The sequence below is a fragment of the Capricornis sumatraensis genome, chromosome 5 (genome assembly GCF_032405125.1).
Source record: "Capricornis sumatraensis isolate serow.1 chromosome 5, serow.2, whole genome shotgun sequence".
Lineage (NCBI taxonomy): Eukaryota > Metazoa > Chordata > Mammalia > Artiodactyla > Bovidae > Capricornis > Capricornis sumatraensis.
The window spans coordinates 73,991,950-74,016,555 of record NC_091073.1 but is presented as its reverse complement, the minus strand read 5'-3'; the positions used below and the strand labels follow the sequence as shown (position 1 = coordinate 74,016,555).

At 41.0% G+C, this 24,606-nt stretch overlaps 1 protein-coding gene across 1 annotated transcript in view; it reads right to left on the bottom strand.

The window, feature by feature from the left end:
• The window catches only part of SKAP2 (src kinase associated phosphoprotein 2), a 168,450-nt gene extending 160,868 nt beyond the window's left edge, over positions 1-7,582 (bottom strand). The window contains exon 1 of the mRNA XM_068972697.1: positions 7,391-7,582. Coding sequence (XP_068828798.1) covers positions 7,391-7,457 — 67 coding nt within the window. The 5' untranslated portion in view covers positions 7,458-7,582. The remainder of the gene's footprint in view (positions 1-7,390) is intronic.
• Between the last annotated feature and the right edge of the window lie 17,024 nt (positions 7,583-24,606).

The following is a 24,606-nucleotide window of genomic DNA, read 5'->3' as shown; positions in this document are numbered from 1 at the left end:
TTTCCTCATCCACACGAGTATTTAATTGCCTATTTTACATTTTCATTATACAATCCAAGTTTAAACAAACGGGATCTATTTTCTATCTCCGGAAGCAATAACAACAAATTGCAGCCCAAGAGTTATTCCTTTACAAGGTCTTTTCAGTTCTATAAAAACTCAGAAAACAAAAAGCTGTAACGTTCTGTACAGTGTTTCCTAACAGTGCCAAAAAATTTTTTTAATTATTGAGGCTATGCTATTTTATGAGGAAATACTTGTTGAAAGAGTGTGAGACTGCAGGAAGAATATGCCTCGTTTATTTTCTTAGGGGGACGCGATCCAGAGATTGCTCAAGGGGAAAATTCTATATTTTTAGAGTAGTCAATGTATTTATTCCTACCTTATGCCAGAAAAACGGTTTACGGCAACAAAAAAAGATTTAATAAACATTGATATTTTTAAGATTACTTCACAAAGGAGATATGAAAAGCAAAGAACCTGCTTTGGTTTTTTTGCCCCCCCCCTTTTTTCTACTTTTTTTTTTAACCAAGTAAGAACTTCAAAGTGGAAGTGATTCCTGCAATAGTCTTAGTTGGTGCCCACAAACTCAACTGGTCTTCAAGTTTTTGAAAAAAAATTTTTTTCTTTCTGAAAATCCATACAGTGCCCATTTATTCTGAAATCGAACTAAACCAGCCTCTCGCAGACACAGGCGACCCCGTGGATGTGCCCACGGCCTTCGCCGACCACCGACCCGCTCCCACAGCGCAAAGACAGAATGGGTGCTGAGAAGTTACTCCGGCTTCACCATGAGATGCTTGAGCTCCGCAGTCCGAGACACTGGGAATGTTAAGCCCCAGGGTTCCCGTCATCAGAGCTGGGAGCAGAGAGCACTGGTTTGGGGCAGCGCTCTCGCTAGACAAATGGGACTGTATCTGTGACTTTGTAGCTCAGAGCCAGGGTTGTATTTCAAAAGCCAGCAATAAAAGTCCTAAGCGAATCAAGCACTTCTCTGGCAGGTTGGAAGAGATCTGAAGCTTTTTATTGTGCTCCGAATAGCCTTGCAAACGGTAAACTAGCAACCCCTCTCCTGCCTTCCTTTATGGGTCGTGTCCCTCTGTTAATATGTAGATTTCACCGACTCCAGACTGCCTGTAATTCGGGGAACAGCCGTAATTCGATTACAAGAAAAGGTCAGCCTGCGTCTTCGCTGGCCTATTGGCCTGGTGAGGTCGATAGAATGAATTCCTCATTCTCAGAAGAGGAAATCTTGGCTCACTCGCGTACTCCGCGGGAGAGGAGAAGCTTAGGGACCCACCCGGCCACGTGGAGAAAGCGCAGTTCCGGCGCCCACTAAACACCGGGTCAACCCCTATCGCCGCTCTGCGCAATCACCTAGACCGCAGGTCAGCGCCGCCTGCATATAACCCCATCTCCATCCGCTTCTGTCCCCAAGTCATCATCAAGGAAAAAGTTACTCAGCGAATACAAATGTGGTGGTGATTTTTGGTCCTGTTATACCTTAACACCGTCAAGACTAAACCTGATCTCCTAGTATAACTGTAAAGATACGGGGGAGAGGGCCGCTGAAAATAATCTGATTTGCGACTGCTCTGTAGATAAATGTTAAGGTCTGAAAACAGAATTAAAAGATGAAATCATGTCTTGGCTCAGCAACCCTCAAACAGTTTAAGTAAGAAACCTCTCAATAATCATCTCAATCTCTAACAGGCAAATACTTAACACACACCAAATACTTAACATATACCAAACCATGGTACTCCAACTTTCCTTTTTTTTTTTCTTCTTTTTTTTCTTGTACATACGACCCCCTAGAAAAACTGCCACTCATCTTCCCATAGAGCCCCAGAGGCTAGGACAGGTATCTAATACACACACGCTAACAGTTTACTACCAATATCCATACTGATTACAGAGTGAAAAAGTGAAACCAAACGAGGCTATAACAGTTTTTAAATTCTTGCAAACTATAAACAGTCAACTTCTCCAAGCTGAGTACATAGCATAGGTTCCTACTCTTAAACAAAGCCAGGGTTTGACCACTTGCCTTCACATCCTCCACCAGCAAACAGCCTGGAATGACTTCCAGGCTGGTGAGTGTAAACAAGTCACAGAGGTAACACCTGGTGTGTCTTTTGCCTAGTCCCCCCAGTCAACCAATACTTCACCTCCCTGGGCAGGCAAGCAAGTGTGCAGACACACACGCACACACACACACACACACCCTCTGTGATGGCCTGAACTGTATAGAAGAGAGAGGCAAGAATTCGAGTGAATCCACCACCATGTGCTCAGCCCCGTATCAACAGAATGAGTGTGAAACCAATCAAACCATACCCCCATGCCCCAGATGGCTTCACTACTTAATTCCACAACTTACTCTACTTTATGAATTGGGCCAAGTTCCACTTAGTATTCACTGAAGTGCTATCACTAAACTTAATGTGCTAAGAATTCCAGCCTAGAATTGAAGTTGGCACCAAAACAAAAAGAGAAGCTTTTCATCTCTGGTAAAGAAGGGTATGGTCTCACCAAACACACACTGGTGAAAACATAAAATCTGTTAAACTGGGTACATGTAGACCAATTAAGCTCAATGCCCAAAGTTGGGAAATGGCTCATTGAAAAGTTATTGATTTGTCTAATAAGTGTCTTTCTCTTGATTACCCAAGCACTTTTATAGGTCATGGTTGAACTGTGGACTTTTCAAACATGGAAAAAAGGACATGAGCAAGCACAAGAAGTTCTCACAGTATGATAAGTAAAATATACCTGAGTCTTACCATCCATTCATCTGACAAAATTTTCAAAATTGGCTTTGGAGGCTAAATGATTTATTTTGATAGAAAACTGGACTGCTGAAGAATAGAGATGAACATTTTTCGCTTCTAAAAGATGACTCTTGATAAATAGCACTTTAAAATGATCAAAATCTTATTTTCAAAGAAGCCACAGTGCTTCTATATTACACTATATTCACTGTTAGGTAGCATCTATTGTAATGTGTTCACCATGTGATTGAAAAAGAAATGTAAACTCAGTGGAATGAAAAAGATAGACTTGGCTTTAATTGAAAAAGACAAACTAAGTGAATAATGAGTATATAAAAACTAGCCTATGCCACTTTTATCACCCATATATGACACTTAATCTTAAATTTATGAGAGAACTGAACTGTGTTTCAAATCACCAGAGGCTCTTCTTACTCTTGTTTCCACCTTCTTTCCAGTAATGCTGGATAAAGTAGAGCTAAACTCATTTAGAAATTTTTAAATTTTTATACTTCTCCTTTTTAGTATATTTAAATTTCTTTTTAAAAGAAAACCAGTGATAATTTGGATTGAGTAACTATAAAATCACACATACAAGCATACTATCAAGAGCTTTGTTTAGTAATGAGATGAAAATACTCTAAAAGGAAAGTCTTGGGGAAAAAAAAGCCAGTCAAAAATCCCTGCCAAGAAAAAGTAGGATATTGTATGCTTAACATGGGCAAATAATTCTCCTAACATCACACCTTAAGTCATCTATGGTATCTGACCCATATAAGAAACTTATCAATTTCTCGTCCCTTGATTTACAAACATATATTCCTACTTCTAGAAGAGAAAATCTTAGAAGTGTCATGGACTGATTTCACTGTAAGATCAAATGTTCTCCTATCAACTTTAAACTCATTAGTTATTACTGTCAAAATGGGGCAGGCTTGTTCTTGCTCTATAGGAAAAACCAGGTGCTAAGGAAGTAGGTGACCATTGGTGACTCAGTAGGTGGCACTCTCCCCTTTACATACTTGACCAATGCCCCAAAAGGAAGTTAGGGGGCATGAGATATACTATAAATGAGTTTCAGGAGACAAACAAAACCAAAATGTTCACCAAATTGTAAATGGAACTTGACAGGTAGAAATCAAACCATAGTATTCTTAGCATTCAAAAAGAAAGAAAACAAACAAAAAAGTCTACCTCTATCTCAGCTGAATTGCATTACTTATCTAGTGTCCCTAAAGGGATTATCAATTATGTGTGAAGGTTTTTTCAAATGTCCTAGAAATTCCCAATAGAGGAAAATGCAATATTTCTAATCAAGACTGCCAAGTGAACAAACTCTCAGGGTCACTTTGCAGACACCGCTCTCGTTATGGGTTTGATTTTTTTCAGAGTACATACTGACAACCACCATTTTCTTCCTTCAACACTGGTTTCATTTTCTATCTCAATAAAAAGAAACTAGCATTTTCCTACAGTTTCCTTTTTAAACGTGCTGTCCTAATACAAATGAATGAGAATATCAGACTGCAAACCAGGAACAGACCAGTATTCAAAGGGAGATTAAACAAGATTGGGGGTGGGGTGGGGGGAGGGTGGTTAATTCCTCTCACTTTCTTGCCTGCCTGGAGGAAAAACTCACATAAATCAAGATTATTCTTGCTGTTCATCCTAGTCAAAATATTTGGACACGGGAGAAGATTATATGGAAAAAATTTGAGATTATCCTTTGTTTGTATTTATCCAAGCTAAACTTGTTCTTCCATTGCTGTGGAAAAAAAAATTAAAAGTTGCCTGTATTGCATGTGCCAGTTTGCAACTTGCTTTTTAACAAAAATCTGTATTTTTTTTCTACTCATAGAACAAGAAAATAATTCAGGACTTTTTATAAAAAGTATAGGTTTTCAACATTGAATATACTGATTTCATGGAAATATAAATAACTACAAACTATATAGCCACTTTCTAAAGTGCATCATCAAATGTGAGCTAAGAATGATAACCTCTATGGATTTTTGCATTTTTACAGCATTTTTTAAGGAAAGGAATAGGAAGGAGGAGGAACAAACATTGAAAAGAAAGACTAAAACTACTATAATCAGAAGGAAAAATAAAAGAGAGAAAATAATAAATTGATAAGAATACATTTGATACCTACCTCCATCAAGCAGTTGAAATGTCAAACATTCAATACATCTGAGTGACATAACAATTTGGATAAAGGGAACACAGAACATAATGGGAGCTATCCAAACATTTTTTTTGATAGGCATATCTTTTGCTTTGATTCTTTCTTTCTGAAGGGATTTTAAATGCTTGAAAAGTTTAGTTCTTTATCTTTCCTGCCTTGGAATTCTAACATAGTGCCATTCATTCTAAGAGCACTGACTGTTAACTACAACCACCACTGCCAACATGTCCTTAGTTTCAAAGAACGAACCAGGAGAGCCAGCAATATCTTTAAAATTCAAACCAATGCCAACTCTTCTCCTATAGTTTTAATAGTTTTAAATCTAACCATACCCCATTAGTCAAACACTTGAGTAAAACGAAATGTGAATAAAACTGCTGATCTCACTTATTCTTTAAAACTTCTCTACAAAAAAAAAGATTTTAGTCAGCCATAAAACATTAACTACTTTTCTTCAAATGGCTAGTTTAAAAAGAAAACTGGAAAACATTGGTTCACTTGTTTCATTTCTTTAAAGTATATCTCATTATAGATATTTATATTTCCTCATAGCCATACCTCTTGAAAATACAGTATAATCCAAATTTGTCATTGCTAGAAGTTTAATGTTTTAATAGTTGTTCTTAATATTTCATGTGTTTTAATATGTGATTTACTTCAATAATGTGAGATACTGAAAATGTCAAGATTATTTTTGAAATGCTAATTTCAGATATGTATTATCTAACTACAGAGCAGAGAAATGGCTAAAGTATATATGAAGTTAGCAATGGCAGATAACTTAAGTATTATTTAATCCTGCGCTTTCAATTAAATTACACAAGTAAGGGCTACATGAAATACTTGTAATCCATGGGGATCAGAAAAGAGAGTCTCATAACCTATATATCATACTATCTGCAAATTACGCCTGTGGATCCAGATTACAAACTGTCTACTGTGGAGCTGTCAAGCTTTAAAAGCATGTATCCAGGGGTCTATGCTTTACTTCTTAAACTCAAAAATTCAGACCTAAAATATCCTGAAAATGGTGACTTCTCTCTTTAGAGTTATGATAAACAGTTCTCTAACCTGGTAAAATAATATTCTAAGCAAGGAATCCCAGCATGGTAACAACAAACATGTTAACTGTAGTAAACTAAAATCAGCACTCACTTGAAACTCTCACAGAATGGAATAAAAGCTGCCTTGACTCAGTCCCTACGGTTCTTTCAGTATATCCCACAATGGTACCCATTAACAAGCATTTCTTAGAGTAAATCACTACCCCACAACAAATGCAGTCATCATAACACTGAAATCATGTTCACAAAACATGTCTGCATTCATATACTGTTAGTTTTATTTTCTCTAACAGCATATTAAAAGATTTAGTCTCACAGTGCTCTAACAGTAACTACATATAATGCCACATTTTAAATATTGCTTTAAGAGTTAAAACAAGCAAATTGTATCATAGGCATCTAAAAGAAACTCTTAACCCACTTTTTCATGACCAATATTGAAAGATACTTAAACTAAAAATTTTAGATCACAATTCAATATTCAGAATTCTGATGTACACATGACAAAGTGAATAACGGGAAGAATTTCAGAGCATCAGGATAGGTAAAATTTTTGCTACCCCAGAAAAGGATGTATTTTCTACGTTGTGCAGAAATATGTTTTTATTGGCCCCTAGCGAAAATATACATCTCCCATACTAGATAACGAAGTAGCAGTGTATTTGTAACAGCCTTGAAGAATGCATCTTTAATTCCTAAGTTCCTACAAACGGTCACTCAAGACTGAAAAGGGGAAGATGGGGGTGCAAATACGAAATACTGTACATTCATCGTCACAGGAAGCTGGACTTTAACACATCCTTCCTTTTGTGTTGTAACACGTTACTCAGGCTGAAGACAAGTGGTCATTCGAGAGTCAGGCCCCCTTTGAAAGTCTCAAATATGGGTGGGCTGAATGTTCAAGAAAATGGGAGTTTTAGAAATGACAAACCCTGTGGTCCCATAACCCCTAACTCCTAACCTCTGTAGCTCAGAAATCTCTTTCTCTTCCATCGGCCAAGGGACCAAAGAACTAGTTCTTTGACCTCTCTCCTTCCTCATCTCTCTGTGACACACACACACACAGTCTTCAAGGTACCCTGATCGCGCGCGCGCACACACACACACAATCTTCACGATACCCTGATCGCGTTAGTAAAGCCCACCTAGAAGGGCTTCCCCACCATCCTCGCACCAAATTTCAACACACACGCCCACTCCCATTCTCACATCCCACTTCCCCACTCCCAGTCCCGTTCCCACTGGGCAGGAGGCGTGCAGAGCCAGGAGGGAGGGTAGAGACTCCGAATGCTTCTGTCCCCGCCGGCTCGCCGTCCCCGCGCCCCCGCCCCCGCCACATTACCCGCCCCCTTCCCGCTTTTTACCTGCCAACAGGTTCTTAATTTCCTCGGGGAGGGGGTAGGGAGAGGAGGTGCTGCTGGGGTTGGGCATGTTAGGGAGCTCGGGGCGTGAGGGGAAAGGACCTGTGCTGAAAGGGGCACCGACCCGCTAGGGTTGCGGCTGCGATCTAGACTCGGACTATCCCGGTAAGGACAGCGGGACTAAGAGTCCGGACACTGCCAAGCCGAGGCTCATAACAAGGAAGTCACTGAAGCCCCAGCCACAGCTGCTGGACTCTCGGCCCAGCCCCGCCCGGCAATTCGGGGCGGGGAGGTGGGAGGGGCGGGGGGCGGGGAAGAGGTCCGAAGGGCCTGAGGGGCCTTAACTGCGCATGTGTAATCCCTAGGTTTTCCCGGCCTCCGAGAAGAGCCTCAGGGCAGACCACACCCACCGCTACGTGGAGCGGGAGGAGCGGCTGGTGGGAAAGAGCGGACTCGGGCTGCATCACCTGATCCCGCGCCCGAAGCGCTTTGCGGCCATTTTGGTCACTGGTAGCGGCGCAAGTGCTGACCATTTCTGCACGGTCCCAGAAAATAAGGACTCGGCGGTGCGTCCAGGTTTTCCGATTGAGAGACTTTCTGGTTTTAATCAGTCCCGCCAAGGTTTAACACTTTGCGCAGCACCCCAGATGAAATTTTCGGCCGCCCTAAACTATTGAGGCCTTCTTTGTCCGATTGCATGATGGCATCAAAGTCCCATCTTCCGCCAGTCTTCCCTAAGAGGCCTGTCCGGAGCTGCTCCAGAGAGCGCTCCGATTGGCTCTTACACTACGTAATTCAGATTTGGAGGGTGACCGATCTCCCGTACTAGGAAGCGCAGAGTTCTAGTTACAAACAGAAATAGATAGCACCTATAAGCATCAAAGAGAAAATTGCTATAATTCCATTAAAACGGAATTATAAAATTTTTTCATTGCAACCTGATCGTTTAATCATCAGATACGTACTGAGTATAATCTCAGCAAATTTACTGAGTTTAATCATCAGCTACTTACTGAGTGTCTTCTAGCTCTAAATCTTTTTACAGATTTTCTCTAAAACAGTGTGTGTGTGTGTGTCTGTGTGTGTAGAAGAAAATAAATATTTTTTTTCTTCAGATAGGAAACGGAAGATTTTATTGTGGCTCCAATCGCAATATAAATTGTTTATTCCTCTACCGTCCAACCTTCACTATATCAATGGTCCTTAAACTTTAGTTTGTGTTAGAATCACAGACAGAACCTATTACAATGCAGTCTCAAAAGTCCCGCTCCCAGAAATTCTGATTCTGTTTAGGATGGAACTTGATTGATTGCATTTTAAACAAGCCCCATTGGTGATTCTGCTACTATACACCCTGAGGTTTTATTTTGAGAATCACTTTACTACCTTTGAGCTCCTATAGGACGCGAAATGTGTCATAACTTACCTTTCATCTGCACCTGGAACCCACAACCTGACACAGAGTAATGGCTCTATTAATATTTCACACTAAATAAATCTCACACAGTAATAAAAAATTAAGTAGTCAAATACAAGTCATTTGTGTATAATTCTCTAAGAAATACACCAAACACTAACTGTGAAAAGTGAAAGTTGCTCAGTCCTGTCTGACTCTTTGCAACCCCATATAGTCTGGGCCAGAATACTGGAGCAGGTAGCCTTTCCCTTCTTCAGGGGATCTTCCCAACCCAGGAATTGAACTGGGGTCTCCTGCATTGCAGGTCGATTCCTTACCAACTGAGCTATCAGAACACTAACTGTAAAAGGAAAAATTAAAACATTTTGGAGTTCTCTCAAAACAAAAACCAACACAAAAACTTTAGAATTGTAGTATAACATGCAAAATAACAAAGACACCCCAAAATGGAACCTGAAATTCCTATTCAGAACTGTGATGAATTATAGAAAAACTGTTGAAAATCAGAATTCTTTTTGGTGGAGGTAAAAGTGGATAAAAAGTTATTTTACAACATAAGTCCTCCAACTTCAAAGAATTGAGAATTATTATTCTTAAACTACCAAATTATTTTCCTAAAGAAGGAAAAAACAATTTTATTGACATATATATTAGGATTCTTCCTTCTTATACAGCTATCACACACAAGTCTTTGTCTTGTCACATTATTTTTCATTAAACCAGGCCTCCAAATGTTCTTATCCTTTGTTTCTTTCTGATAGAACTGACCAGATTTTTTTTTATTCTTGGGTCTCATTTATTTATTCACACTCCATTCACTGCACAAAGGAAGTGAGGTGATTTACTCTTGTATCAAATAGACAGCTTTCTGGAGTGGATCAAATGGACACTGTCTACACTACTCATTATGACAAGTCATTCTTGTTAGTGAGAGACAGGAAACTATTAAGATTGCCTTAAAATATATAGCATCTAGTAGTCCAAATAAAACAGGCAATAACAGAAAATGGACTCTTCATATAAAACACATTTTCCCTATTTAGGAAACCATTCTCAGACACAGCTTTGCGATAGATTCACTTGGGCAATGCTTTGTATACTCTATCATTTTTACTGTTTATTGTTAAAGTTACTGAAATTGATTATAAGACACAAAGAAAAATAAAGAGAGGCTAGAAGAAATATATTCTTATTTCTTTCCAAATGTTTCCACAACAAAAAATAGGAAGGAAATCAAATTATACTTTACATTTTAAACTAGTCATATTAGGTAAAAAGGAATAATAAAAGAAACTTTAAGTCTCAACCTGAGGTTCAACAGCTTTTCTACCATTCTGCAGAGGCTAGATTCTGGAAAAATCTCAAGATTGACTTCTCAAAAGTACATTCTTTAGTTCAAAGATGCGTGTGTGTGTGTGTACGTACATATTTCCTTATTACTAAAGCTAACCCCCTTCCTTACATCTTTCAAATTTAGCTTAGCTGAAGAAGTATGTGTCCACAGGCTTAGTTTTAAAAGAATCTAAATGAACAATGAAGAAAAAACAGTGAGCTAAAACAATTTATGTTTCCCTGCTTCTCATCTTTATCTGGCTTTCATAGGCATGTGGAAGAAAAATTATAATTTGTAAGAAAAGGGACAGAGAAAGCTTCTGACACAGACATCAGAAGGGGGACGGGGAATGCCCCCCTAGCTAGTCTTATCAAGGCCTTATATACTTTTTTCAGACCCACTCCCACAACATACATCTTAAATTCACAAGTTTAGAATGAAAAATAGAAAGATCTTACCAGACCCACTCCTATAATATACATTTTTAAATGACAGGATTAGTCAGAAGGTTCTTGTTAAGGAGAAACATGTCCTCAAGCAAGATACATTGTTATATTGACTGCTGCTGCTGCTGCTGCTAAGTCGCTTCAATTGTGTCCAACTCTGTGCGACCCCACAGACAGCAGCCCACCAGGCTCCTCTGTACCTGGGATTCTCCAGGCAAGAATACTGAAGTGGGTTGCCATTTCCTTCTCCAGTGCATGAAAGTGAAAAGTGAAAGTGAAGTCACTCAGTCGAGTCCGACTCTGCATGACCCCATGGACTGTAACCTACCAGGCTCCTCCATCCATGGGATTTTCCAGGCAAGAGTACTGCAGTGGGTTGCCATTGCCTTCTCCACTGCAGCTGCTAAGTTGCCTCAGTTGTGTCTGACTCTGTGCGACCCCACAGATGGCAGCCCACCAGGCTCCTCCATCCCTGGGATTCTCCAAGCAAGAATACTGGAGTGGGTTGCTATTTCCTTCTCCAATGCATGCATGCATGCTAAGTCGCTTCAGTTGTGTCCGACTGTGCGACCCTATGGACAGCAGCCCACCATGCTCCTCCATCCGCGGGATTCTCTAGGCAAGAATACTGAAGTGGGTTGCCATTTCCTTCTCCAAAGTTATATTGACTAAGACAAAGCAATGTAGAAAAGAATGTTTGTCCTTTTCTCCTTGAAAAAAGGACAGACCCCTTTCTCCCTCTCAGGGGCTCCAGACCCCTTTCTCCTCCTCAGGAACCCTGTACTTTTTATCAGCCTGCCTAGGAATTGACTCTCTCAGCACTGTATCTGTTGCTACATAACAAAACCTAGCTTAAAACAAACATTTAGTATCTCACAGTTTCTGATGGTCAGGAAACCGTGATCAGTAAAGCTGGATGGCTCTAGTGACAGTCAAGCTGGTTGCAGTCATTTAAGGACTTGTCAATAGCCAGATTAGCTTGAAGAAGGTTCACCCACAGTACTGTTGGTTGGAGCCCTTCATTCCTCTTTGATGCTGACAAAAGGCATAAGTTCATCACTACATGGACCTTACCGGGCTGGTTGAGTGTCTTCTTGACCTGGTAAGTGGCTTCCCCCAGAGCAAGTGATCCGAAAGGTAGCACAACCAAGACAGAATCTGCAATGTGTTTATAAATTAATATCAGAAGAAGCATAATTGACTACTGCCACATCCTATTGGTCACAGAGACCACGCCTGGTATGGAAGAAAAGGCTGTTAACACCAGGAGGCAAGAATCACTGAAGCCATATTGGAAGCTGGCTACCATAATCAGCCCTTTGGTTCCAAATGATTCACATCTATCCCAGTGTAAAATACACCCATCCCTTCCCAAGCCCTGTGCAGTCTCTTCTCATTACCGCATCAGCTCAAAGTCCAGAATCTCATCTAAACCAAGTTCAGGTGTGGATGATGCTTCTAAAATAAAGCTTGAGCATAGTTTTCTTGATCTAAAGACCTATCAAGTAAAATGACAAGTTATCTGCTTCCCACATAACATACAACAATGGGATAGGCGTAGGATAACCACTATAGATATACCAAGGGAACAACATTTCATGCAAAGATGGACTCGATAAAGGACAGAAATGGTATGGACCTAACAGAAGCAGAAGATATGAAGAAGAGGTGGCAAGAATACACAGAAGAACTGTACAAAAAAGAGCTTCATGACCCAGATAATCATGATGGTGTGATCACTAATCTAGAGCCAGACATCCTGGAATGTGAAGTCAAGTGGGCCTTAGAAAGCATCACTACTAACAAAGCTAATGGAGGTGATGGAATTCCAGTTGAGCTGTTTCAAATCCTGAAAGATGATGCTGTGAAAGTGCTGCACTCAATATGCCAACAAATTTGGAAATCTCAGCAGTGGCCACAGGACTGGAAAAGGTCAGTTTTCATTCCAATCCCAAAGAAAGGCAATGCCAAAGAATGCTCAAACTACTGCACAATTGCACTCATCTCACACGCTAGTAAAGTAATGTTCAGAATTCTCCAAGCCAGACTTCAGCAATACGTAAACCGTGAACTTCCTGATGTTCAAGCTGGTTTTAGAAAAGGCAGAGGAACCAGAGATCAAATTGCCAACATCTGATGGATCATCAAAAAAACAAGAGAGTTCCAGAAAAACATCTATTTCTGTGTTATTGACTATGCCAAAGCCTTTTATTGCGTGGATCACAATAAACTGGAAAATTCTGAAAGAGATGGGAATACAAAACCACCTGACCTGCCTCTTGAGAAATCTGTATGCAGGCCAAGAAGCAACAGTTAGAACTGGACATGGAACAACAGACTGGTTCCAACTAGGAAAAGGAGTGCGTCAAGGCTGTATATTGTCACCCTGTTTATTTAACTTATATGCAGAGTACATCATGAGAAACGCTGGACTGGAAGAAACAAAAGCTGGAATCAAGATTGCTGGAGGAAATATCAATAACCTCAGATATGCAGATGACACCACCCTTATGGCAAAAAGTGAAGAGGAGCTAAAGAGCCTCTTGATGAAAGGGAAAGAGGAGAGTGAAAAAGTTGGCTTAAAGCTCAACATTCAGAAAACGAAGATCGTGGCATCTGGTCCCATCACTTCATGGGAAATAGATGGGGAAATAGTGGAAACAGTGTCAGACTTTATTTTGGGGGGCTCCAAAATCACTGCAGATGGTGATTGCAGCCATGAAATTAAAAGACGCTTACCTCCTTGGAAGGAAAGTTATGACCAACCTAGATAGAATATTGAAAAGGAGAGACATTAGTTTGCCAACAAAGGTCTGTCTAGTCAAGGCTATGGTTTTTCCAGTAGTCATGTATGGATGTGAGAGTTGGACTGTGAAGAAGGCTGAGCACCGAAGAATTGATGCTTTTGAACTGTGGTGTTGGAGAAGACTCTTGGGAGTCCCTTGGACTGCAAGGAGATCCAACCAGTCCATTCTGAAGGAGATCAGCCCTGGGATTTCTTTGGAAAGAATGATGCTAAAGCTGAAACTCCAGTACTCTGGCGACCTCATGCAAAGAGTTGACTCATTGGAAAAGACTCTGATGCTGGGAGGGATTGGGGCAGGAGGAGAAGGGGACGACAGAGGATGAGATGGCTGGATGGCATGACTGACTCGATGGACGCAAGTCTGAGTGAACTCCAGGAGTTGGTAATGGACAGGAAGGCCTGGCGTGCTGCGATTCATGGGATCGCAAAGAGTCGGACATGACTGAGCGACTGAACTGAACTGAACCACTATAGATATACCTGTTCAAAGAGGGTGGGAATGATTAGAAATATACAGAGAGAAAAAAAAAAGAAATATACAGAGATTACTGGTGCATAGCAATTCTGAAATCACAAGTTCTTTGATTAGGACAAAATCTACTCCCCCCTGGATTAACTTCTTCACAGATCTCAGTTCTGCCCTCTGAATCATTCTTCTTGTTTCATGAAAGGTAGTCTAGTCTTCATCTGAATAGTTTTCTCAAACTGCCTCCTGCCAGTGGTCTTAGTGTATCCAAAGACCTCTTTTCATTTTGTACTCTCACTATCCCAACTTCTATCAGGGTTCAATCAGAGAAGCAAAACCACCAGAAACGAAATAGAGAGATAGATGGATAGGTAGATAGACAGACAGACAGATAATGTAAAGCAATTTGTTACAGAGATTTGACCCTACACAATTCCAGATGTTCAAGCTGGTTTTAGAAAAGGCAGAGGAACCAGAGATCAAATTGCCAACATCTGGTGGATCATCAAAAAAACAAGAGAGTTCCAGAAAAACATCTATTTCTGCTTGACTATGCTAAAGCCTTTGACACTGTGGATCACAATAAACTGTGGAAAATTCTGAAAGAGATGGGCATACCAGACCACCTGACCTGCCTCTTGAGAAATCTGTATGCAGGTCAGGAAGCAACAATTAGACTGGACATGGAACAACAGACTGGTTCCGACTAGGAAAAGGAGTACGTCAAGGCTGTATATTGTCACCGTGCTTATTTAACTTATATGCAGAGTACATCATGAGAAACGCTGGGCTGGAGGAAGCACGAGCTGGAATCAAGATTGCCGGGAGAAATATCAATAACCTCAGATATGCAGATGACACCACCCTTATGGCAGAAAGCGAAGAAGAACTAAAGAGCCTCTTGATGAAAGGCAAAGAGGAGAGTGAAAAAGTTGGCTTAAAGCTCAACATTCAGAAAATGAAGATCGTGGCATTTGGTCCCATCACTTCATGGCAGATAGATAGGGAAACAGTGGGAACAGTGGCCGACTTTATTTCTCTGGGCTCCAAAGTCACTGCAGATGGTGACTGCAGCCATGAAACTAAAAGACACTAACTCCTTGGAAGGAAAGTTATGACCGACCTAGACAGCATATTAAAAAGCAGAGACATTACTTTGCCAACAAAGGTCCGTCTAGTCAAGGCTATGGTTTTTCCAGTGGTCATGTATGGATGTGAGAGTTGGACTATAAAGAAAGCTGAGCGCTGAAGAATTGATGCTTTCGAACTGTGGTGTTGGAGAAGACTCTTGAGAGTCCCTTGGACGGCAAGGAATCCAACCAGCCCATCCTAAAGGAGATCAGTCCTGGGTGTTGGAAGGACTGATGTTGAAGCTGAAACTCCAATACTTTCGCCACCTGATATTGGAAAAGACCCTGATGCTGGGAAAGATTGAGGCCAGGAGAAGAAGGGGATGACAGAGGATGAGATGGTTGGATGGCATCATCGACTCGATGGACATGGGTTTTGGTGGATTCTGGGAGTTGGTGATTGACAGGGAGGCCTGGCGTGCTGCGGTTCATTGGGTCGCAAAGAGTCGGACACGACTGAGCGACTGAACTGAACTGAACTGAATTGTGGAAGATGGTTAAACTGCCTTTGTAAGGCTGTTATTTTTGCATCTAATGCTGGAGCTTGAACCTGAAGTCCAACAGAGCAGAGTCAGGAAGGGAAGATGAAGGCAATTAGTGACAAACTGGAATGCAGAAGCATGGCTTATGAGGACAACTTAAATCCCCAAGTTAGCTGCCTCTGACCTTTGTATTACTTATGCCCTGCAGAAGATGCGATCCTTCATTGCAGAGTTAAAACACATTGGACTTCTGAGTCAGAGAGCTGACAGAAGGATCCAGCAGAAGGTGGAGCAATTGCAGATCTGGCTGTGGCCTCAAGGCAATGAAGTGAGCCAGAAGATAAACAACAATGTCTGTGAGCCACAAAATAATATATGTGTTGCTTCCCTTCTGCAAGTCTTACACAAGAATTTCTTTCCTGGTGCACTCTAACCAGAAATAGATAGAAAAAGGAATCCCAGGAAATAGAGGTGGACAGATTGCAAAGCCACCAAGCATACACACTTGGACTTCCTTGGCAGTCTAGCAGTTAGGGCTCTGTGGTTTCACTGCTTGGGACACCAGTTTGATCCACTGATATGGGACACCAGTCAAGGACTAAGGTCCCACAAGTCACAAGCCACAGCCAAATAAATAAAATAAACATTTTAAAATAGGTGTGATACAGAACCTGACCTGAACCAATAGGTTCTGATAGATAAGACTCACTAACTTGTCTTTTGAATTTTTAGGTCACAATCACTAATCCTATTAGTATAATTTATGAATTTAACAAGATAAGGAAACTCATTCTCTTTTACTTTTCATCTCACTTGTATACATACAAACATACACTGAGGCATTTTACTACTCCAGTCAATCATTTTAATATAAGAAAAATAAGCAATTTTATGTAGACTGGATTTGAGTTCTTAACAAAATGCTACACATCTTTAGGTCTCTACAAATTAGGAATAAGGTAAGAGAACCGTCCATCCCTTTTCGGACTTGTCAGAAGCTACCCGATTCTCTGCCCAGGTAAAAGCCCTCTTTTCTGTTTAACTGAAATTGGTTTCCCTTATCCAGACTCTCAACACTCAGATACCTTATGACTGTAATCTGATAATCTCACTCTGATCTTATATTCTATCTAGTAACTAAGTTTCTCCTGCCTGGGTTCTGAAACCAAGTCTTTTACCTTGCCTACTTTTAGTAAAAGGACATATTTGTTTTGATTGCTTCTAGCCCTCATGGACTATGGATTCTGCCTTACTCTTACAGTGTTGATTTATAGGCTGGAATTATATTCCATGTAGATCTCCAGAGAAGTTCAGTTCAGTTGCTCAGTCGTGTCCGATTCTTTGCAACCCCATGGACTGCAGCACGCCAGAGAAGAGATGGACACAAATCCCTCTCTGGCCTTCTGCTGATCAGGCTTGACCCCAGAGTATGATCACTAGGAATATGCTAAGAAAATGCTTATTCTTTTTTAGTATGTAAAACATGTGAACTGTTTTACTACTATGTGGTTTGTTAAGGTTATCCTGAACTCTGAGCAGGTACATAAAAAGACAAGAACTTTTGATCCTCCCCCTTAATTCTTGTCATCAAATCTCTACTTTCTACTTCAGAGGTCCAATTGAGTGACCTTGAAGAGAGTTATTCTTATGCTTAACCTGAGATGTAGTATGCCAAGTCACTGATGAAATTTAAGCACCCCCAGTTCACCCTGTTCTCAAGCATGATCCTGATGTGCACTCCCTGAAATTCTACCAGTTAGAGACTTGGCAGAGTTATCTGTTCACTCTCTAGATTGATTTTAGAAGTCGTCTTATATACTACATGAATTAAGCACAATGTGGTTTGTATGAACAATAAGAGTATTTTAGAATTCAAAACATCCTGAGAGAGGGCAGGCTGCATAGTCTTACCAAGGAATAGTATCAGGACTGGCCATGTAAAGCAAGCAACGTTTTCAAGGTCATGTTTTATGCTGTATGCCCTCCACTTTCTTTTAGGATAGCTCTGGTCCCCACCACATTCTTACCAACATTTAATGAGATGACAGTCATCTAGAAGAATGAAACTGAAGAGCATAACTGCCTTATTCTTAACTTTGATGGACTCACATTTGAACTCTGATTGAAGTAATCAGAGTTCAGTCATTGACTCCATATGAACTATTTACTCTATTTTCTTCAGTTCAGTTCAGTCACTCAGTCGTGTCTGACTCTTTGCAACCCCATGAATCGCAGCACGCCAGGCCTCCCTGTCCATCACCAACTCCCGGAGTTCACTCAGATTCATGGGGTCGCAAAGAGTTGGACTCGACTGAGCAACTGAACTGAACTGAATGGTCTAGCGGTTTTCCCTACTTTCTTCAATTTGAGTCTGAATTTGGTAATAAGGAGTTCATGATCTGAGCCACAGTCAGCTCCTGGTCTTGTTTTTGTTGACTGTATAAAGCGTCTCCATCTTTGGCTGCAAAGAATATAATCAATCTGATTTCAGTGTTGACCATCTGGTGATGTCCATGTGTAGAGTCTTCTCTTGTGTCGTTGGAAGAGGGTGTTTGCTATGACCAGTGCATTTTCTTGGCAAAACTCTATTAGTCTTTGTCCTGCTTCATTCCACATTCCAAGGCCAAATTTGCCTGTTACTCCAGTGTTCTTGCCTGGAGAATCCCAGGGATGGAGGAGCCTCATGGGCTGCCGTCTATGGGGTCACAGAGAGTCGGACATGACTGAAGGGACTTAGAAGCAGCAACAGCAGCCAGGTGTTTCTTGACTTCCTACTTTTGCATTCCAGTCCCCTATAATGAAATGGACATCTTTTTGGGGTGTTAGTTCTAAAAGGTCTTGTAGGTCTTGATAGAACCGTTCAACTTCAGCTTCTTCAACGTTACTGGTTGGGGCATAGACTTGGATTCCAGTGATATTGAATGCTTTGCCTTGGAGATGAACAGAGATCATTCTGTCGTTTTTGAGGTTGCATCCAAGTACTGCATTTTGGACTCTTTTGTTGACCATGATGTCTACTCCATTTCTTCTGAAGGATTCCTGCCCACAGTAGTAGATATAACAGTCATCTTGGAAGAAAAGTTATGACCAACCTAGATAGTATATTCAAAAGCAGAGACATTACTTTGCCGACTAAGGTCCGTCTAGTCAAGGCTATGGTTTTTCCTGTGGTCATGTATGGATGTGAGAGTTGGACTGTGAAGAACGCTGAGCACCGAAGAATTGATGAGTTTGAACTGTGGTGTTGGAGAAGACTCTTGAGAGTCCCTTGGACTGCAAGGAGATCCGACCAGTCCATTCTGAAGGAGATCAACCCTGGGATTTCTTTGGAAGGAATGATGCTAAAGCTGAAGCTCCAGTACTTTGGCCACCTCATGCAAAGAGTTGACTCACTGGAAAAGACTCTGATGCTGGGAGGGATTGGGGGCAGGAAGAGAAGTGGACGACCCAGGATGAGATGGCTAGATGGCATCATGGACTCGATGGACGTGAGTCTGAGTGAACTCCGGGAGATGGTGATGGACAGGGAGGCCTGGTGTGCTGCGATTCATGGGGTCGCAAAGAGTCGGATATGACTGAGCGACTGAACTGAACTGAACTGAGTTAAATTCACCCATTCCAATCCATTTTAATTCGCTGATTCCTAGAATGTCAACGTTCACTCTTGCCATCTCTTGTTTGACCACTTCCAATTTGCCTTGATTCATGGACCTGACATTCCAGGTTCCTATGCAATATTGCTCTTTATAGCATTGGACCTTGCTTCTATCACCAGTCACATCCACAGCTGGGTATTGTTTTTGCTTTGGCTCCATCCCTTCATTTTTTCTAGCTATTTCTCCACTGATCTCCAGTAGCATATTGGGCACCTACTGACCTGGGGAGTTCCTCTTTCAGTATCCTATCATTTTGCCTTTTCATACTGTTCATGGGGTTCTCAAGGCAAGAATACTGAAGTGGTTTGCCATGCCCTTCTCCAGTGGACCACATTCTGTCAGACCTCTCCACCATGACCCGCCCGTCTTGGTATGCCCTGCCAGCATGGCTTAGTTTCATTGAGTTAGACAAGGCTGTGGTCCTAGTGTGATTAGATTGACTAGTTTTCTGTGAGTATGGTTTCAATGTGTCTGCCCTCTGATGCCCTCTTGCAACACCTACCATCTTACTTGGGTTTCTCTTACCTTGGGCATGGGATATCTTTTCACGGCTGCTCCAGCAAAGGGCAGCCACTGCTCCTTACCTTGCATGAGAGGTATCTCCTCACGGCCGCCCTTCCTGACCTTCAATGTGGGATGGCTCCTGTAGGCTCTCCTGCGCCCAGGCAGCCACCACTCCTTGGACTTGGGGTTGATCCTCCCGGCCTCCACCCCTGGCCTCGGGAGCGGGGTGCCTCCTTCTGGCCGCTGCCCCTGGCCTTGGGCGCCAGGTGGCTCCTCTCAGCCACGGCCCCTGACCTCAGACATGGGGTAGCTCCTCTCAGGCACCGTCTCTGGCCTCGGACACAGGGTAGCTCCTCTCAGACGTCACCCCTGACCTCGGACGCAGGGTAGCTCCTCTCGGCCGTTCCTGCACCGGGGCAGCCTGGCACTCTCGGCTTCTGTCCCTGACCTAGGATGTGGGGTAGCCCCTCTCTGCCTGCGCCTAGTGCGCCGGCCGCAGCTGCATAATAATTATTTTTGTTATGGGATTTTTATTTTATTTTTGTTTTGTTATTGCAGCCATTAAAAACATGACTTTAGATGAAGCATAATTTTCTAATACATTTCAAGAAATCATTTTATAGCTAGGTTGGCAGAAACTTTAGGACATTAAATAATTAGAAACAAGCCTAGCTTTCTTTCTATATGTAAAGACAAAATAGTACATAGTGATCACAGTCTTTCCTCTTATTATAGTACATTTATTCTCACTAGGCAATTTTAAAATACCAAGCTGTCTTCAGCAACAGTAATTCAGTGGGTTTGTGCCTAACATATTCATGAAGGGCTTTGATGGATTTGATAACCATAAGCAGCTGTTAACATTAAATTGCCATTTAATTTTTTCAGTGACTTTCAAAGTTGTCAATATTAAACAGGCATGTTTTATCAATGATTATTTTGAGATCAATAAAAACAAATTAAACAAAATTTAAAAGGCTCAAACAAATTCTCCTTTTTTTCTGTAGTGTTCCACTATTAGTAAACAAATAAAAAAATTTTTACAGGATTTTAAGCACTACCTTATCATATTTAACAAGAATTTACATTTTATATCACTATATTCAGATATTCTTCTATTCTTTCCTACCTCATCCCCTCCCATTTAATTTTTGTCCCATTTTCTTAAATCTCAACTTTGGTTGGAAAAAAATAACCTGAAAAACTAGCGGGTAGATCCATATAAGTATAATGACCTTAACTGTAGTGACAAAAATATTAAGCACATTTGTGCTCATTCTCCTACAAGAGGTAAACAAAACTTATGGAGTTTTGCTGTTATTATTGTTTTAATTTTTCCAACTTTAATCAGATATAATTGACATACAACATTGGGTAGGTTTAAGATGTACAATGTTATGATTTGATGTATGTATATAATGCAAAATACTCACCACAAATAAGTTCAGTTAACATATCAAGGCATGTGCCTCTTAATGCTCTGCTGCTGCTGCTGCTAAGTCGTGTCAGTCGTGTCCAACTCTGTGCGACCCCATGGACTACAGCCTACTGGGCTCCTCCGTCCATGGGATTTTCCAGGCGAGAGTACTGGAGTGGGTTGCCATTGCCTTGTCTTCTTAATGCTCTAGACACATTGAAAAAGCATTATTTATTTATATATAATTGTAAAACAGCCAGTAAAATAAACATAGGTGGAGAATAAGAACAGGAAAGAGGAAAACCTAAGATCTCTATTGTATCAGTTAGCTATTGCCACAAAAATTAAGCATAAATTCTCAAAATTCACTGACTTAACAATAATTCTCCTTGGAAGAAAAGTTATGAACAACCTAGATAGTATATTCAAAAGCAGAGACATTACTTTGCCAACTAAGGTCCGTCTAGTCAAGGCTGTGGCTTTTCCTGTGGTCATGTATGGATGTGAGAGTTGGACTGTGAAGAAGGCTGAGTGCCGAAGAATTGATGCTTTTGAACTGTGGTGTTGGAGAAGACTCTTGAGGGTCCCTTGGACTGCAAGTAGATCCAACCAGTCCATTCTGAAGGAGATCAACCCTGGGATTTCTTTGGAAGGAATGATGCTAAAGCTGAAGCTCCAGTACTTTGGCCACCTCATGCAAAGAGTTGACTCACTGGAAAAGACTCTGATGCTGGGAGGGATTGGGGGCAGGAGGAGAAGGGGACGACAGAGGATGAGATGGCTAGATGGCATCACGGACTCGATGGACGTGAGTCTGAGTGAACTCCGGGAGATGGTGATGGACAGGGAGGCCTGGCGTGCTGCGACTCATGGGGTCGCAAAGAGTCAGACACGACTGAGTGACTGAACTGAACTGAACTGAACTGAACTGAACTGAACAATAATTCTCAGAGATCTGTTGAGTGGCCAACAGTTAGATAAAGGTTACTTAATCTAGGCTGAGTTCAGCTAGGACTATTCAGCTCTACTCCACTTGAATCAGTCTTGGGCACATTCTTCTTGTAACAATGACAGAGGCATAAGAGAGCATGCCCAGAAACATAAGTACTTTTTAAGCCTTTGACTAAATCACAACTGCTAAGATCTCATTGGCCAAGAAAGTTACATGGTCAGTCGCAGAGCCAAGAGGTGGGGAAATACTCCTTAACCACAAGTGAGAAGACAGTGCAAAATTACTGCAAAGGATATAGATATGGATATCCTATTTTGGGGGTAGTAATGAAGACTTGGAATAGTAATCCATTCTACCATAATGAAGTAGGCAGAATAAAGGCTGTCCCCTAAAGACGTCCACATCATAATCCTTAGAACCTGTAAGTACATTACCTTACATGGCCAAAAAGGGATTTTGTATAGGTGAATAAATAAGGATCTTGAAATAAAGAGATTATCCAAGTGGATAATCCAAATGTAATCCCTAGAGTCCTTATAAAAGGGAGGTAGAAGACTCAGAGTAAGAGAAAGAGATGCGCTATCAGAAGCATAGAGATTTTAAGACGCTTTGAAGATGGAGGGGCCACAAACAAGGAATGCAGGTGGCCTCTAGAAACTAAAAAAGGCAAGGAAAAAGATTCTCTTTTGGAGCCTCTAGAAGGAACACAACCCTGCTGACACCTCCATTTTAGCCTAATGAAAGCTGTTTCAAACATCTGACCTCCAGAACTATAAGATAATACATTTGTGTTACTTCAAGCCCATACAAATACATTTATAGTAATTTGTTATAGCAGCAATTGGAAACTAATACATCTACAAAATCCATTATCTGAATAAGAGATTTCTAAATCATCAATAGAACCAGTATACGTAATCTTACTACCAACCAAATATCACCTTAGTAAATAAAGCTATTTGTAGAACATACACGAATGCCTATGACTTTAGTTTACTTATTCCTGTATACAACTGTTAAACAGTTCTTCATACATCACACATTCCCTCAGCAAAAACTACTAAGATCATGACTCTTAAATCCCAGGCTTGAATAATAAATCCTGCCTGACAACATCGCATTTACAAAGGCAGTAACTACGGCACTCCAGCCTTGATGAAACTCCCTGGGTTTCTTTCCAGTTTCAAATTCATGCCAGTCTGCCTTCCAGTCAGTCTGCTTCTTAGATCTCACCATCCACTCACCAAACTTTTTTCAATGCAGCACTCATATTCACTCCCTTACTGAGAAATCTGAGGTCAGAGGGCACTAATTCCTTTATTAGAGGTACCGAAATCTCTGAAGTTCTCCCTGATCACCAAAATGGTTTCATTTTTCCTTATTTATACTTTGAGTAAAATTTCTGTAGGTGAGGTTTCAACTTCATTGTTCAAGATGGCAGCATCTGTGTTCCAGGCAGAAAGATAGGGGAGTGTCAAAGAAGAGTGACAAAAGACAAGTACTAGCCTTCTCTTTCGGAGAAGGCAATGGCACCCCACTCCAGTACTCCTGCCTGGAAAATCCCATGGATGGAGGAGCCTGGTGGGCTGCAGTCCACGGGGTCTCGAAGAGTCGGACACGACTGAGCAACTTCACTTTCACTTTTCACTTTCATGCATTGGAGAAGGAAATGGCAGCCCACTCCAGTGTTCTTGCCTGAAGAATCCCAGGGACGGGGGCCTGGTGGGCTGCCATCTATGGGGTTGCACAGACTCAGACACGACTGAAGCGACTTAGCAGCATCAGCAGCAGCAGCCTTCTCTTTAGGAAGGCACTCAGGCTGCCACAGGACAGTTCCACTTACATCTCACTGTCCAGAATTGGGTTACATGGCATCACTAGCTGAAAGGGTTCTGAAAAGTATTTATTCAGGGTGATCTCATGCTAAGCTCAGAATTCTATCAGTCTGTAAGAAGCCATCAAAAACTGACAAGTAGTCTGACACAAATGTTGCCTCTGATTCTTCTTACTGAATAGCAGCAGAACAAAATTTACATCAGCACCAAATTTTGAAATCTTAGAGAATTTGTTTAAAAAAAAAAAACTTTTAGGGAATAGTTCTCCTTTCCACTTGTCACATGCTGCTAGCACCTTTGCTCATCTTCCCTCATGTGCGTTAAAGTCTAGTATCTTGTTTCTCCATTTCACAAATGTAATTGTGGCATTTTCTGAACTTGAAAGATTAGCAAACTGTTTCAAGCTTCAGATAATGAGAAAGTTAATCTATGTCTGGTTGAGTGGTTGTTGTTTTTTTTTTTTTTTCTTCTACTTGCCAGGAAGCTCAGAAATGGGTTTGCAATATTTAAACAACTAAATAGTTAAATTATTACTACTGCATTTTCTTAGAGGATCTTAAGTGTAGAATCTATTCTCTGTTCACTAAAAGCAGAGATCAACTAACCAAAGAAAATCTATTGATCATAAATTTAACTGCAATTGATTTGAACTTTCACCTTTTCTTAATAGAATCTAGCTTTGCATTTTTGAATGTATTATGCAAAATGACTGGATAAAAGTGTTTGTTTGTAAAAATATTTTAATTTATTCATTAGCTGAGCCACACAGCTCTCA